The sequence below is a fragment of the Diabrotica undecimpunctata genome, chromosome 4 (genome assembly GCF_040954645.1).
Source record: "Diabrotica undecimpunctata isolate CICGRU chromosome 4, icDiaUnde3, whole genome shotgun sequence".
Lineage (NCBI taxonomy): Eukaryota > Metazoa > Arthropoda > Insecta > Coleoptera > Chrysomelidae > Diabrotica > Diabrotica undecimpunctata.
This window is the reverse complement of record NC_092806.1, coordinates 93,210,365-93,226,320: the sequence shown is the minus strand read 5'-3', so window position 1 is coordinate 93,226,320 and position 15,956 is coordinate 93,210,365. Positions and strand designations below refer to the sequence as shown.

Here is a 15,956-nt window from a genome sequence, read left to right as displayed (position 1 = left end):
TATTTCGCCTGAATTCCTAGGAAAAATAAAGGTTTGACGCTACTGAAAATATATTTTTTATTCAATTATAACCAAAACAAAACATTTAAAAAAAAATTAGATCATTTTTTGACCATGATTTCAAAATTAATTATACATTAAGCTGTAATAATGGGTTCGAGGTGGTTCGAGCGGTCTTGACCACGTCACACTCCTGGGCCAGCTGTCAAATGTCATGCGCAATATCATACCTTGAGATACAACATACCTTACATAACCAACTTCTGGCGGGAAACCGGAAAATTAAACCTTTTCTAGGTTAGATTATGTGTCATGTTTATATTCTTGTCTTGTTTGTTTAAAGTGTTTAAAGCAGTTTAACGTAAAGTGTATATTTTTAATTAAAATTGCCAATTATATGTGCAAGTGATTTTACTTAAAATGGTGTTGCAAAATTCTGGAAAATATAGGGTAGATAGATATGAAAAATCAGAGAATAATGCTGAAGGAATCGAAATAGTAAACAGGTAAATAAAAAGATACAGGTACACAATTAAAAGAATTTATTAGGAAGATTTTTTATTTTTAGGGAGGATAGTTCAGAATTTCGTATACGTCAAGTAATTGAAAATGATGCTATTGATGCAAAATATGGATTCGAACGAATCAAAAATCAACAAGAACGGACTGGTTTTCTTCTAAATATGCATTCGGTATGTAATGGATACAATATTTTGTTTTAGTAGCCATCATATCATGACAAAACTCATGGCTTATACACTTTTGACACAAATAAAATAGCATATATAAGTTTATATTAAGTTTACTCCATGAATATTTTAAATTGTTTGAGCACGTTACTCAAAATTAATATTTAGTCCTACAGTTTATATTCTTTTCACAAATATGTATTATATAATTGGAGGAAATTATTGGAGTTTAGCAAATAATATAATAAATATATTATTAAAATGAGTCATTTTTGTGAGTTCTCATGTAATTGTATAAAACTTTTTTAAAAGAATGAATTCATTTATGTTCAATAGGTTATTTTTGTCAGTAACATGAAGAGAAAGTATATGCTTTTTTAATGCTAATTTTTGTGGTGCAACATTTATTGAAGATGAAGCAAATAATGATTTGATCAATCTACATACACATCCTCAAGAATGTCAAAGAGCCTAACAGGGAAGATCTTCACAAAAAATAAAATCAAAAGTTTGACATGTGAAAAGGCTAATGAATAATATCATTGAGGAAACGATCATCAAGGAAAAATCGAGAGCGGAGGATGCCTTGATCCCACATATACCAATGATTCCAACGAACGTACCATTTGATTTTAAATGTTTACAGTTTCCCTTGCTTTTGGCTTTTGCAATGACAATAAACAAATCAGAAAGCCAACTGTTGAAAGTTTACGGAAATAACTTAAGTTTCCATGTTTTGCTCATGGATAATTCATATGTCAGAAAACTGTCATCGTTGTATATTTATGTAATGCAAAAATATAAAAATATTTTTATCAGAAAGCATTAAATTACTTTTGTACTTTTTTCATGCATAATATGTTTAAGTGTTTTTTTTTGTTTTATTTTCTGTTAATTAGATACAAGATATGTATATATCTATTTATATATATATATATATATATATATATATATATATATATATATATATATATATATATATATATATATAATGGTTTTTAGGTTTTAAGTAACTTTTATTACAGTTTTTTAATATTGTTTTAACTGTTGTAACAGTAATAAAGGAAGTAGTAAGTATAAATTATGTCTTATAATATAAACTGTGAGGCATAAGTTAGGGATATAGCTAAATATTAAATAATCAACAATACAACTATATATAATCTAGTTGTAATTATACAACTGTATAAATCAATTCAGTCACTTATCTACATCAACAATTAACACTGTTTTTTTTTTAATTTCTTTATTTAGAGAAGTAAATAAGTAATTAAATTATTTATAGTTTATTACCCCAGGAAACAAAGCCAAAAAATCATTTGAAAAATTGTGTGGCGCTATTTTTTATCTGGAATATCTGGGGGAAGTCAATAGAAAGGCCGTATTATCTTGTGGTTATCGAAACTTTACTGCGTCATGCATTTAAACAAAAAAAAAAAGGACTTTTTCCATTCATTTCAATATTGTGAAAAAACTATGCATTCTAGATAAGACTTTCTTTCTTGAAAATACTGTCTCTTTAAAGTAAAAAATGATTATAAACAAAAAAGTTATTGCAAATTAAACCCGATAATAAGCATGTTTTTCAATTGTTTATAATTATTAAAATAAGCAATAAAAACATTTCAAGCATATTTCATAATTTGAGTGTTTATTTAGTTACTACATTTGCGAAAGATGGTCACAATTATTGGTCAAATAGTTTTTTAACAACCATTTTTGTTTATCCCATTTGAGAGAACAAAGGTGTTTTCAAATGGCTGTACATGTACTTTGTCAATACTTAGAATGTTTTTTTCAGTCTGATTTATAAGGTCTCTAATTTTCATGTTTTTTAAAAACTGTAATAATTTTTCATTGTTTACATACAAATAATTGATGCAGTTCAGTATATATAATAAGTTTATTTTATTTTTTCATAGACAGAAGTTCTAGATGAAGATAAAAGATTATTTGCTGCTGTTGACTACTACTTTATGGAAGAAGATGGAACTAGATTTAAAGTCTCATACCCCTTTATGCCCTATTTCTATGTTCTTACACTTAGAGAATTATTACAAGAGGTTATCGAATTTCTAACAAAGAAATTCACAGGAGTTATTGCTAAAGTAGATATAGTTGCAAAAGAAGATTTGGATATGGTAAGTAAATATCAATATAACAATAACATATACATAAGTACCATTGGTGAAACTTGAAAATTTTATTGTTTAAAAATGACATTTCAGTTCAATCTGTTTTTGTTCTTCTTAGCCCTCCATCATCCATTTTTGGACATAGACCTCCCCCAACTCCTTCTATCGATCTCTATCTTGGGAAACATACTTAAAATTTTTTTGTTAAATATTTTTTATATTAAAATTGTGTGTTCATTAACGGTCAGAAGAATTTAAAAAAAGAAGAAAAGAAAATTGTGTATCTTCATCAGCGGATATTTAACAGGTAAGTTGTGTATCTTCGGTACTTTCTGATATAATGTTTGTTTACAATTTATATTTAGTTATAATATTTAATTGAAGTATTGATTTAAATTCATTGTTAATTGTTGAAAGTTTGTCCTCTCAAGGTGGGAACATGTTTACAATTTATATTTAGTTATAACATTCAATTGAAGTAATTATTTAAATTACCCCTGCGACGGTCCTGGATTTTTATAACATGTAATCAATTAGTGTAACCAGCCGGTTTTCGTTTTCATTTTTCTGTATATATGTACTTTGCATGGAGTCTTCGAAGCATGAACATGTGTTTAATTTGTACTGTAGCCAGTTGTAAATAAACGTTCTGCAATTGTTATCTATATTTTTTTGATTTCAAAACTAAAATAAAAAGTGTAAGAGCACTAGTCTTATCAACAATGTTAATGTAAACATTCACTCTTTGCCATTATTAAGTTATCAAAATCTGTTTCTCCCAACTTCTCATTACAGTTTTAAACCATGCCTGATTTAATGCCAAATTGATATTTTTGTAGCTGAAAAATAAAAACTCAGCTAGTTAAACAAAACGATATAGCAATGAATACTCAAAAAAAAATTGTATTTAAATATTTCTTGAAATATATCCTAAATAAATTTAGGGCTTGCCAGATGTTCATTGGAACATAGAGCCTTTGTCACATATCGACAAAATATATTTCTTTTTTAATACTGCTCTCTATATATTTCTTTCTCGGCATAATCTATCTCTGTACTATTTTCCCTTTATTATATCTACTTACGTAACTCGCAAAAAATTGAGATTTTCATTGTGTCTAATTTTTTTACCACATAAATCTTCCAAATTTATTGCCCCGACCCCTCGCCACAAAACAAGTAATTTGAGCCGATTATTGTACACCTTCATGATCTATTCGCATTAAAAGGTTTTAGCAGCCGGTAGTAAAATATTTTTATTGCTTTTGAATTCATAACTGTAAACCATAAGTAACACACAATAACAAGACACCCACACATACCCAGTTGGGACGATCACATCACGCGATAGCTACGCAATCTCTAAACAGTCCTCAGTTCGGACAGCTCATCACGGCAGGAACACTGCCGTTTTGCCTCTTATGGCTCGGTATGATGTTTTTTCATGTACCCAAAATTATATTTAGTGTGACTCGAAAAATCGAGACTCAAGCAGTAACCTTGCGGTATACCGTGAAATAAATAATATACAAACATTATAAAAATAAACTGACATCATTTTATTTTTTGTATATAAGTTTTTTATAAGAACTCGAGCTGTGGAATCATTAGAGCTGTGGGTGTATAGAAGAATTCTGAAAATATCGTGGACAGAACACGTCACAAAGAGGTTCTGAGAAGGATAAATAAAGAAATAGAAATTTTAAATATAATTAAAACAAGAAAATTGGAATATCTCGGACATATTACACGTGGAGAGAAATACACCTTGCTCCAACTGATTATGCAGGGAAAGATCCAAGGAAAGGGAAGAATAGGGAGGCGTAGAATGTCATGGCTGCGCAACCTGAGAGAGTGGTACGGATGTACATTAAATGAACTTGAGAGCAGCCGTCTCAAAAGTCCGAATAGCTATGATTATTGCCGACCTCCGCCGCGGAGATGGCACTTGAAGAAGATAAGAACTCGAGAATGACTGGATCGATTTGGCTAAATTTGGTTTTAAAATATTTGTATAAAATAAAATAAATAAAATAAAATAAGATAAAAATAAAATTGTACTAAATTAAATTGTATAAAATTCGATAAAATTGAATAAATACAATTAAATCAAATAAATAAAATTACATAAAAGTAAATAAAATGAAACAAAATTAAATAAAGGTTAATACAATTAAATAAAACTAAATAAAGTTAAATAAATGTAAATAAAATAAATAAAAATAAGTAAAACTAGATAAAATTTAATAAAATTACTTAATTAAAATCAAATAAAGTTAAATGAAATCCAATCTAATCGAATAAATTAAATTAAAGCCATCGCTTTGTGCGTAAGAGATAAGAAAGCTATGCTTCCACTCCTCTGTCATTCCCAGAGTACCACATCCTGTTTTTTGTTTTTTCAAATCCATTATAATGAAATTAATAATGAAAATGTAGATAATAAATAAATTTTATATTGTATTATAACAAATTTATAAAATTACTACAATCATTAAACACAATTTGTAAAGAAAACTGCGGGATACCCCACAGTTTTCACATATTTTACTCTCCTTGATTTGATCTTTCAGTACTCTCAAAGGCTTAAGGGATAAAATCGTGGCTGGACTTATATTAAAATTCGAGGGTCTAAGATGGACACAATGCTGAGCAAAGCTTTTGCTTTTCAGCAACTGATAAGTAAAAAAATAAACGTAAACGCTACAAAAAATGTAAAATAAGTACAACGTAAGTTGAGTATTTGAATTACTCTTTTTTGATATTACGCAATCCTGAAGTATTTATTATACTTCAATGCAACCTGGTTACAAACTAGGCCATCCAGTGATGGCATATTTGAAGCAAATAAACTGTACCACAGCTCAACTAAATTGCTAAATTAAGTAAACGAAAATAGAAGATCCAAGAAGAGCTCTATCCTCTGAATTGCCGAATCTTTATCAACAAAATTGAACAGGAAAAGTTTCTTCGTCTTTGAACGGGAAAAGATCTCAAGAAATTTCTAGAATAAATTAATGTTTTTAACTCTAATTGTTTGTGTATTAGTACTAGATTTTTATGTAGTGACTTTAGAACCCATTCCTTTAATTATTTTTTATTTTTCATTGATTCGCTTGTAAATTATGTCAGCTATTTTATAGTTTTTTACAAAATATTTGTTTTTTGAATAATTATTAGATTCTTTATTTTACATTTATTTGCCTTTAATTCAATATGTCATCATCATCTGTGGCATTACAGCTCGTTATGAGCCAAAACCTTCAGAACAATCTTCCATTCGCCCCTGTCTCTGGCAACTCTTCTCCATGCTTTAACTCCGATGGATTTTAGATCATCCTCTATGTTATCTTGATACCTAAGTTTTGGTCTTCCTCTGGCTCGTCTTTCCACTGGTCATCTTCGGTCAAAAAATTTTCTGATTGTTGCATCTTCATCCCGCCTAATTATATGTCCTATCCATCGAAGGCGTGCTAATTTAATACATTATACAACGTCAGGTTTCCCAAAACTTCTGTATAACTCAAAGTTGTAGCGCCTACGCCACAAACCCTGTTCTTGGACTCCTCCATATATTTTCCTTAGAATTTTTCGCTCGAAACGTTTAAGCAATTCTTGGTCGTTCTATGTAAGTGACCACGTTTTTGACCCGTATGTTAACACTGGCCTTATTAGTGTTTTATATATGGTAACTTTAATTTTTCTGGGTAGTTTTTGGGCCATCTGTTTCCTCAAGCCATAATAGCACTCATTGGCAAGCACTATTCTTCTTGTAATTTCTTCTCTGGCATTTTTTCTTTGGTCAGCAGCGAGCCCAGGTAGGCGAAACTGTCCACACCTTCCAGTTCCAGATCATCAATTAATAGTCTATAGACAAATTCACGAGAGGATTTCAGTACAGTGCTTATGAGAATCGACGTTGCCGCTTAGGCCGCTAGGCACGTTCATAGTCTGCAGGTGTGACACAGGACCGCGTTGGTCCTCCTGTATGATAACATTAAATCATGCAATCCTATTAGAAGTAAATGTAACATTATTTACAATTTCAAGATTTTGCAAATTACACAAAATTTAATAAAACTATTTTCTTTGAAATCTGTTTTACTAAATTATACAGCGTGTAACAACAGAACGGAGTCTACTAGGAAAACTGCTACAAAAAAATTCGTAGCTCCGTAGTGGCTACAAATTTAAATTGTTAATTTATATACCGACAGGATATATACCAACTTGGATCAATTATTACTATTAACAGTCTCAACAATTATTACAAAGAAAAGTGTGTATACACCAAAGAATAAAATTACGCTAATAAAAGAATAAAAATTTATGTAGCCTAAACGCTACCTAGAGTCGGAAAAGTCAAATATTACCCATGCGTCATCGATGATATGCATACGAATCAAATCAAAACTTTCTAGTCAAAACAACGGTTTCTAATATCAGGGGTATAGGATCAAATCTGGCTACGTCCATCATGCATGATTTGACAGGAAGTAAAAACACACTCTCACTTTTGATGGCAGCAACTAAAAATTGAGAATTACTGTTAAAACAATGAAAGAAAAGACACTCTTTATATTGGTATTACATTCAGTATACTACAAGAGCAGGAAATACGCTGAATTGATAGAAACTATTGGACGTAACCTGTTTTGATCCCAAGCGATGGACATAGCCATGTTTGATACCAACTTCACAGGACTTGACCAAGTTTGATTCCAACTTAATCTCACCGGCCGGACTTAGTACAATGTGTCAAAATACTCCGTATCATAAACATTATTTTTATGAGGTTTCCTCGTGGCTTGTATCATATACCACTAGTATCACGTGTCACTCTTCAGCTCGTCAACTATTTATGTACAAAAATTAGGTTTTTTTTATTTATTTGTTTAGGTATGTATATTTCTTACAGGCTAACAGTATAAAGCAACACAACTATAGTTAAAAGGTAAAACTAAAAAAAATCTTTAACATATTGTTTCAGTACAAATCATCACTTTAACATTATTATACCAACAAAAGCGGTGTTTCTTCTCTTGGTTCACATTCCAATTGTTCATTGTCATTTTCGTTCTCAGCCAGAGTTTCAGCAATGTTTATCACATTTGAATAGAAACTTAATTGTTCCAGGCCTTGCCAGTCGTCTCCAAAATGTTTTGATAGCAGATTTTTAACGTCCCTTACTTTTAATGCCTTTACAGGTATGTGTTGTCCTATTTTCTTAGGGGCAATCATACTCATAATTTTAGATTTTCGACAAACATTTTCATATTTTCCCGATTGATTCCTGTAAAATTTCACTGCAAACACATTTCCGATCCGCTTCGATCGTTTTAAATAGAATCTTTTACACTGCGCAAACTGTACTTTCCACTGTCTGGGGGTTTCAGTATTGTTTCGGTTCCTTTTTGAAATCATACACGATGAAATTTTCGCCTACTTTTACAATAGTTGCCTGCTGTGAAATTATATCGATATACTGATTCGGGCTTAGTATTGTGTCCATTTTACGAAATTCCTTTTCACTGTTTCCGAACACTGTATCTGCTGGAAGATAGGTGTAGAAAATTAATTATATTTTCTCCAATAGTTTGTCCTTCTATAATAATTTTAATAATGATTGTTATTCTCACTAATATATCTCACTAATTTTAAGACATTCAATCAGCATGACACGCCTTCTTTCTGCTGCATTGTATCTTCTGCGCCTGTCAGTTCTTAAGATTCAAAATATTCAAACCCAACTACCCTTAACAACACTTCGTTTTTGCCTTCTCAAATAGAAGCACGTAAGTCAAATAGAAGCAAGTTATAATTCTCACGCTTCTCAAATAGAAGTAGTTTTCAAATAACTTATTTTATTAAATAGTTAATTAAATTCAGTGTCTGTGCATCGAATATGTAAGTACCTGAAATTATTCTTTTATATAGAAGAAAATCGACAGTTTATGTGCCAACATTTCATAAATGCCGGTCCGAAAAATTACAGGGTTGCCGGATATTCAACAAACTATAAACTTTCTTGTTCTATAAATCGCATGTATTTAGCTTTAAGAACAATTATTAATATAAACAGTTGTGCGGTTTAAGAACATTTTATATGAACATTTATGTTTTTATTATTAAAAAAGGGTGATTTGTTGGCAATCCCGATACTACTATTTATTCATGTAAATAATACAATAAAAATATTTCTAGCTTAATTCTTATTTTAATTATTCTACTTTTAACTTTACTATCCACTATATTATTACTAATCCGCAATTTTGCGACCTAATGGTCGCTGGTCCTTCGAGGTTTTATTTATTTTTTATCTACCAAATGTAGGAAGGTGGGACTATAATTTTTCAAATATTTACTTTTAAATCATCGAACCAGCTACCTCATCCTTTCCCCTACATTTTGTTTTGGTCCTTCGAGCCGGATTTCTTGTCAGAATGACATTCCTCTAACAATAATTCTATTACTTTTCAATAGCTAGCACGTTATTTGTTAAAATGACATTTTTATCATAATTATTCTACTACTTTTTGCTCACAATTGTTCTATCAATTTCTAAACTTATGCCGCTAATCACCTTCGAGTGCACCTGAACAATCTTTTATGAAAAACTCAAAACCGTGACAGTGATTTTATAACGGACAAAATAATTTTAAAACTTTATCGGGAGTGTTCGGTTTCCAGAAATTTTTGCGAACCGGCAACCATGTTGAAACTGCATCAACCCTAAGTAGGCGATAGTAACAGGACTAACAGTCCAGTTCCTTTATCTCTGCACCATCTGTTGTGTTTGTGTTAAAAACATTAGCTTTATCGGCATTTAGTGACTGATTTTATAAGTCTTGCCGAAAGATCTTTATACCTGCCTACTTACGAACCTTTTGGGGTGTTTGGTAAATAAACACTACCTGATGTTTGCAAGTTTATTTTAAAACGTTTTCGTGAACATTTGTAGTTTTAAGAATTCATTTTTACGATCATACCTGAATTTGAGTATTTATCTACATAATATATTGAGTATTTATATTTCGTTTTATATATTTTGAACTGTTTGTTATTGTTTTATTTTTATAATCGATATCTGCATTGTGATTTTCGTGATATTATTATTGATATTATCATTTTAACTGGTAATATTTTATTTTCTGTCTATTATTTTCTAGGTTTTTAATGATTATTAATAATTAATTTGGATTTTACCAGTTTGCTTATATTCTATTAAAATATATTTGTTGCGTAGCGCATTCCTTATTTTCTGATTAGTGGCTTTTAATTCTTTCGTATTTTAAAATGGATCTAACCCCTATAAAAAATAAACGTAAAGGTTGTAAAATTCAATTGTCTAGGATCGAATCCTATATTAAAAATCTTGATGGATCGGAGGAAATCTGCATATTAAATGTAAAACTACAAAATATTTTAAGTACCTATGAAAGTTACAAAAATCTTCAAAGTGATATAATTGCACTTGAAGATTTTAGCGATGTAGAAGTCAATGCAGAAAATTTAGTATCAGATCGTTTCGAGATTGCTATTGCGCAACTTGGATCCAATATTGAAAATCTTAAGAAAAAATTATCCAATAGTGATGTTATTGAATCCTCTAATGTTGTTTTGCCAAAAATCAACATTAAACCTTTTACAGGGTTGGCTCAAGAATGGCCCTCATTTTTCGATCTTTTTTCAGCGGTAGTGCTGAATAACTCTAAATTAAAAACTGACGGGGAAAAATTTTATTATCTAAAAAGCTTACTGCGCGGTCCTCCTTTAGATTTAATTTCCAGTCTGAGCCTAACTAATCAGAATTTAAACGTTGCTCTAGATATTTTAAAAAAGACATATGACGATAATTTTAAGTTATTAATTTCTTTGTACCAAACTTTGGTAGAACAAAAAAGTTTATCAAAAAGCACAGCAAATGATTTGAAGGAATTCTATATTACCTCTCGTAAAACTTTCGATTTAATAAATAATACAGGTCATACTCCTCAAATCAAATTTGAATGTTTAATTATATTTTTGCTAGAACAAAAACTTGACTTCAATTCTAGGAAAGCGTTTGAGAGCGAGCGAGATACAGGAATCATTCCTACTGCGGAAGAATTTTTTGAATTTTTGAATAAAAGACAATCCGTTTTAGAAAATTTAAATCTTTTTGAACCCAATTCTTCCAAATCTTATTCCAGACACACTGACGGCCGAAAAAATAAGGTTTCATTAGTTTCTAATGTAAATAACCTTCAACGTCAATCTTACAACGTCCGTGCTAATTGTTTTTATTGTAAAGAGTCTAATCATCTTATTTATGGATGTTCGAAATTTTTAACTTTAAAACCCCTAGAAAGATATCAATTTGTCAAATCTAAGAAATATTGCATAAATTGCCTCAGTAACACTCATGCAATACCGCAATGTAAATCCTTAAAAAGATACTCCACTTGTGGGAAACCTCACCACACTTATTTACATTTTGATAATCAATCAAACCCATGCCCTAGTACGCAGACTCATAATCACGTTCCAAATATAAATACGACCTCTCGTTTTAGAGGAAACAATCATGGAACAGAACCATCTAATGTACATATTGTAAATAAATCTTTGTCTCCAAATATGAACCCTGTAAGTAATGAATTTATTGAATATGCTCATCCCTCATCTCAGCAAGCTTCACTCCATACTGTATCTATTTCTGATAACATAGTTCTTTTACCTACAGCTCTTGTAAATATCAGATGCTCTAATAGTCAACAAATGGTGGCAAGAGCACTATTAGATTCTGCTAGTCAAATGAGTCTCATTGAAAGCTCCTTTGCAAAAAATTTGCAGCTGTCCTCTCGAACACAATTTGTAAATATTTCTGGGTTAGGTAGTACCAATTGTGCTAAAAGTAGATAAGTGCTAGATATACAATTTAGTTCTCTTGTTAACCCATCAATTAGTTTTAACGTTTCTTGTTCTGTTATAAACAAAATAACAAATAATGTCCCCCAATTTTCTATATCTCCTGAGGTTCTAAAATTACATGAACATATAATACCCGAACTTGCCGACCCATTTTTCTTTAAAACTGGCCCTATAAATTTACTTCTTGGTGCTGATATTTATTTTAATTTACTTAAATCTAATATTATTAATATGGGACCTAGATCCCCCTCTTTAGTTGAAACTTATCTGGGTTACGTGATCGCCGGTCCTATACCTAGGAGCCGCTTAAATTTTTCCTCAAACCAAAATAATGTTTCTCATTCTTTTATTACAACTAATGATGTTCAATTCGAAAGAGAAGATGAGTTGACCCATCGTATGGAAAGTTTCTGGGAATTAGAAACTATTCCACTATCAAAAAAATCATTGTTCTAGCGAAGAACTTGCAGAACAAATATTCAAAAATACCACTATTATTTTACCGTCAGGTCGTTACCAGGTCGATATGCCCTTCCTTGAAAATATGCCCACAAAATTGGGGCAGTCTTTTTGCATGGCACGCCAAAGATTTATCTCTCTTGAGAAAAAATTCAATTGTGATTCAGTTTTATTTCAAAACTATAAGAATGTTATATATGAATATCTTACTTTATATCACGCTCAAGTAATCCCTTTATCTTTTTACAATCATCCTACTAATGAATTTAAATATTTTATCCCCCACAGAGCTGTAATACGGAAACACAGTTCAACGCCTGTGAGAGTAGTTTTTGACTTTAGTGCCCGTACTGATACCGGAGTGTCCTTAAATGACCTAACTTCAAAAGGTTACCAAGTACAGGACAATCTCTTTGACATATTATGTAGGTTCCGTTGTTTCAAATTTGTCCTTTGTGCTGATATTCAAATGATGTATAGATTTATAGATATAAATCCATCACAACGTCATTTCCAAAAATTTTTATGGAGAGAAAATTCTTCTGATCCCTTCACCTGTATTCAACTCTCAAGTCTTAGTTTTGGGCAAAATTGTGCACCGTATTTGTCTACGCGTGTCTTAAAGGATATCGCTGAGAGATATCCTAACTTCCCTAATGCTCGGTATGCTCTACTTAAACCTATATGGACGATATTTTGTCAGGTACTAACGATTTTTCATCTCTAGAAACAATATATTCGGAGCTTAATACTATTTTGGGTAAACACGGATTTAAGCTTCATAAATTTCGACAAACTTCGTCCTACGAAATTGATTTTAATATTAATGGCTTCCCTAGTAACATACTAGGATTAAAATGGAACCCTCTGTCTGACCTCTTACTTATTCGTACTACTAATATACAAGAACCTGCTGTTTTAACTAAACGCAGTATTTTATCTTTCATTTCTTCTGTGTTTGACACCCTGGGTGTGATCAATCTACTAATCGTGCAGGGAAAACTTAATATGCAAAAACTATGGCAATCCCAAATATCCTGGGACACGCCCATTTTTGATGATTCTATTTTGCAAAGTTGGAAAAAGTTTCTTTCTTTGTTATCTGACATTTCCAATATGTCTATACCTAGATATTTAATTGACAACAAAACCATATGTTCCATTTCCTTACATGGCTTTTGTGATGCTAGTCAACTAGCCTATGGAGCCTGTGTGTACCTTGTGGTTAGCTATAATGATAATACTTTCTCTTCAAGATTAATTGCCGCAAAGTCCCGAGTCAATCCATTAAAGAACAAACTTACAATTCCTAAATTAGAGCTGTGCTCTATGGAGTTACTTGCCATTCTATCTTCTCGGATTATACAAATTTTGCATGATACTATCAAAATTGAGTCCATTAATTTATGGTCCGATTCATTAGTTGCCTTAACATGGGTTAAAAGGTCTGAATTAGAGATATCTCCCCTTGTTAAAAAACGAGTCCTTACTGTTCGTGATAATAGTAGGAATACCACATGGCGACATATCAGATCTCCGTTAAATCCCGCTGATCATTTGTCGCGTGGAAATTTTTCATCTGATGTTCGTCAATTCTGGTTTCATGGTCCTCCCTTTTTATCTCAAACCAATGATTTTGATTCTATTGATTCTTTTGAACTTCTAAATGAAATACCTGAATGTAAGTATCATTTCCCATTACTGAATCGCCAGAAGAATTCTGGAAATCTATATTTTTAAAATTTTCGAAATTTTCTAGCATGCAAAAAGGAATCGCTTTTAGTTTTAAAGTGATTCTCAAATTTAAAAAGATAAACATTTCTGGCAGTCCTTTAAGAGTAGAAGAGCTTCAGAATGCCCATGATTTTATTATAAAACAGGTTCAAGCTTATTCTTTTTCCAATGAAATCAAACTATTACAGGAGGGAAAATCTATTTCAACTCCCAAATTATTTCCTCTTAATATCTTCCTTGATGAAAATAGCATACTCCGTGTAGGAGGTCGACTTGAATATACCGAATTAAGTTTTTCTCAGAAATTTCCCATTTTACTCCCTGAAAATGACCATGTTGTCGATCTACTAATTAATCGGGAACATATGCGTTTAGGACACAGTGGAGCTCAAAATGTCCTTGGAAATTTTCGTCTTCGATATTGGCCGTTAAATGGTATACGAAGAATTAAAACTATCATTAAAAAGTGTGTTATTTGCCATAGATTTAATGCTCAATTTGCATCACAGATAATGTCCCCTTTGCCTTTGGATCGAGTTCAACAGGCTCGTCCATTTTCTAAGACCGGAATAGATTTTGCTGGTCCTATTATGATTCGCTCCTCTAGATTAAGGAAGGCCCCTACCACTAAGGCTTATATAGCCATTTTTATATGTATGGTAACCAAGGCTATCCATATAGAACTTGTCTCCAATTTGTCCACGGAAGCTTTTATTGCTTCATTAAAACGATTTATTAGTCGTCGAGGAAATCCTCAAATAATTTACTCTGATAATGGCACCAATTTTATTGGAGCTCGTAATCAATTACGAGACTTATCTTTATTTCTGAAATCCAAAGAAAATAATCACGAAATTCAGAATTTTCTTTCTTCCACTGAAATTACCTAGAAATTAATTCCTCCCAGGCCTCCACATTGGGGCGGACTCTGGGAAGCAGCTGTAAAGAGTGCTAAATTTCATTTGACCAAATTGCTCAGCAATACTTGCCTTACTTTTGAAGAACTTTCAACTTTATTAGTGCAAATTGAAGGCATATTAAATAGTTGTCCCTTGTATCCCCTTTCTAACGATCCTAATGATCTCTTGCCTCTTACTCCTGGTCATTTTCTGATTGGAGCTCCCCTTATTTCTTACCCAGAAAGGGATCTTTCTAGGACCCCTACTAATCGACTTTCTTATTGGAAAGTGTGTTCCAAACTCCAACAAGAGTTTTGGAGAAAATGGTCTGTGGATTATTTGCACCGTCTACAGCATAGACCCAAATGGCAACTACCCCAACAAAACTTGGCGATCAATCAACTAGTTCTCATACAATCTGAAGATCGCCCTCCTTTAAATTGGCCACTAGGTAGAATATTGGAATTATTGACAGGAAGGGATGGTAAAGTTCGCGCTGCACGTGTAAAAACAGCAGAAGGTGAATATGTTCGCCCCATAATAAAATTAGCACCTCTTCCAATTTCTGATTAAACCTTTTCTTAACGGTCGTTTCGATCATTGTATATATTTTAAATTTTCCCCGCCCCCCAGTATGTAGAAAATTAATTATATTTTCTACAATAGTTTGTCCTTCTATAATAATTTTAATAATGATTGTTATTCTCACTAATATATCTCACTAATTTTAAGACATTCAATCAGCATGACACGCCTTCTTTCTGCTGCATTGTATCTTCTGCGCCTGTCAGTTCTTAAGATTCAAAATATTCAAACCCAACTACCCTTAACAACACTTCGTTTTTGCCTTCTCAAATAGAAGCACGTAAGTCAAATAGAAGCAAGTTATAATTCTCACGCTTCTCAAATAGAAGTAGTTTTCAAATAACTTATTTTATTAAATAGTTAATTAAATTCAGTGTCTGTGCATCGAATATGTAAGTACCTGAAATTATTCTTTTATATAGAAGAAAATCGACAGTTTATGTGCCAACATTTCATAAATGCCGGTCCGAAAAATTACAGGGTTGCCGGATATTCAACAAACTATAAACTTTCTTGTTCTATAAATCGCATGTATTTAGCTT

General features: G+C 31.5%; 1 protein-coding gene across 1 annotated transcript in view; it reads left to right on the top strand.

The window, feature by feature from the left end:
* The first annotated feature begins 282 nt into the window (after window positions 1-282).
* Window positions 283-15,956, top strand: part of PolE1 (DNA polymerase epsilon catalytic subunit 1) — a 323,060-nt gene continuing 307,386 nt past the window's right edge. The window contains exons 1-3 of the mRNA XM_072529917.1: window positions 283-506; window positions 569-692; window positions 2,612-2,830. Coding sequence (XP_072386018.1) covers window positions 421-506; window positions 569-692; window positions 2,612-2,830 — 429 coding nt within the window. The 5' untranslated portion in view covers window positions 283-420. The remainder of the gene's footprint in view (window positions 507-568; window positions 693-2,611; window positions 2,831-15,956) is intronic.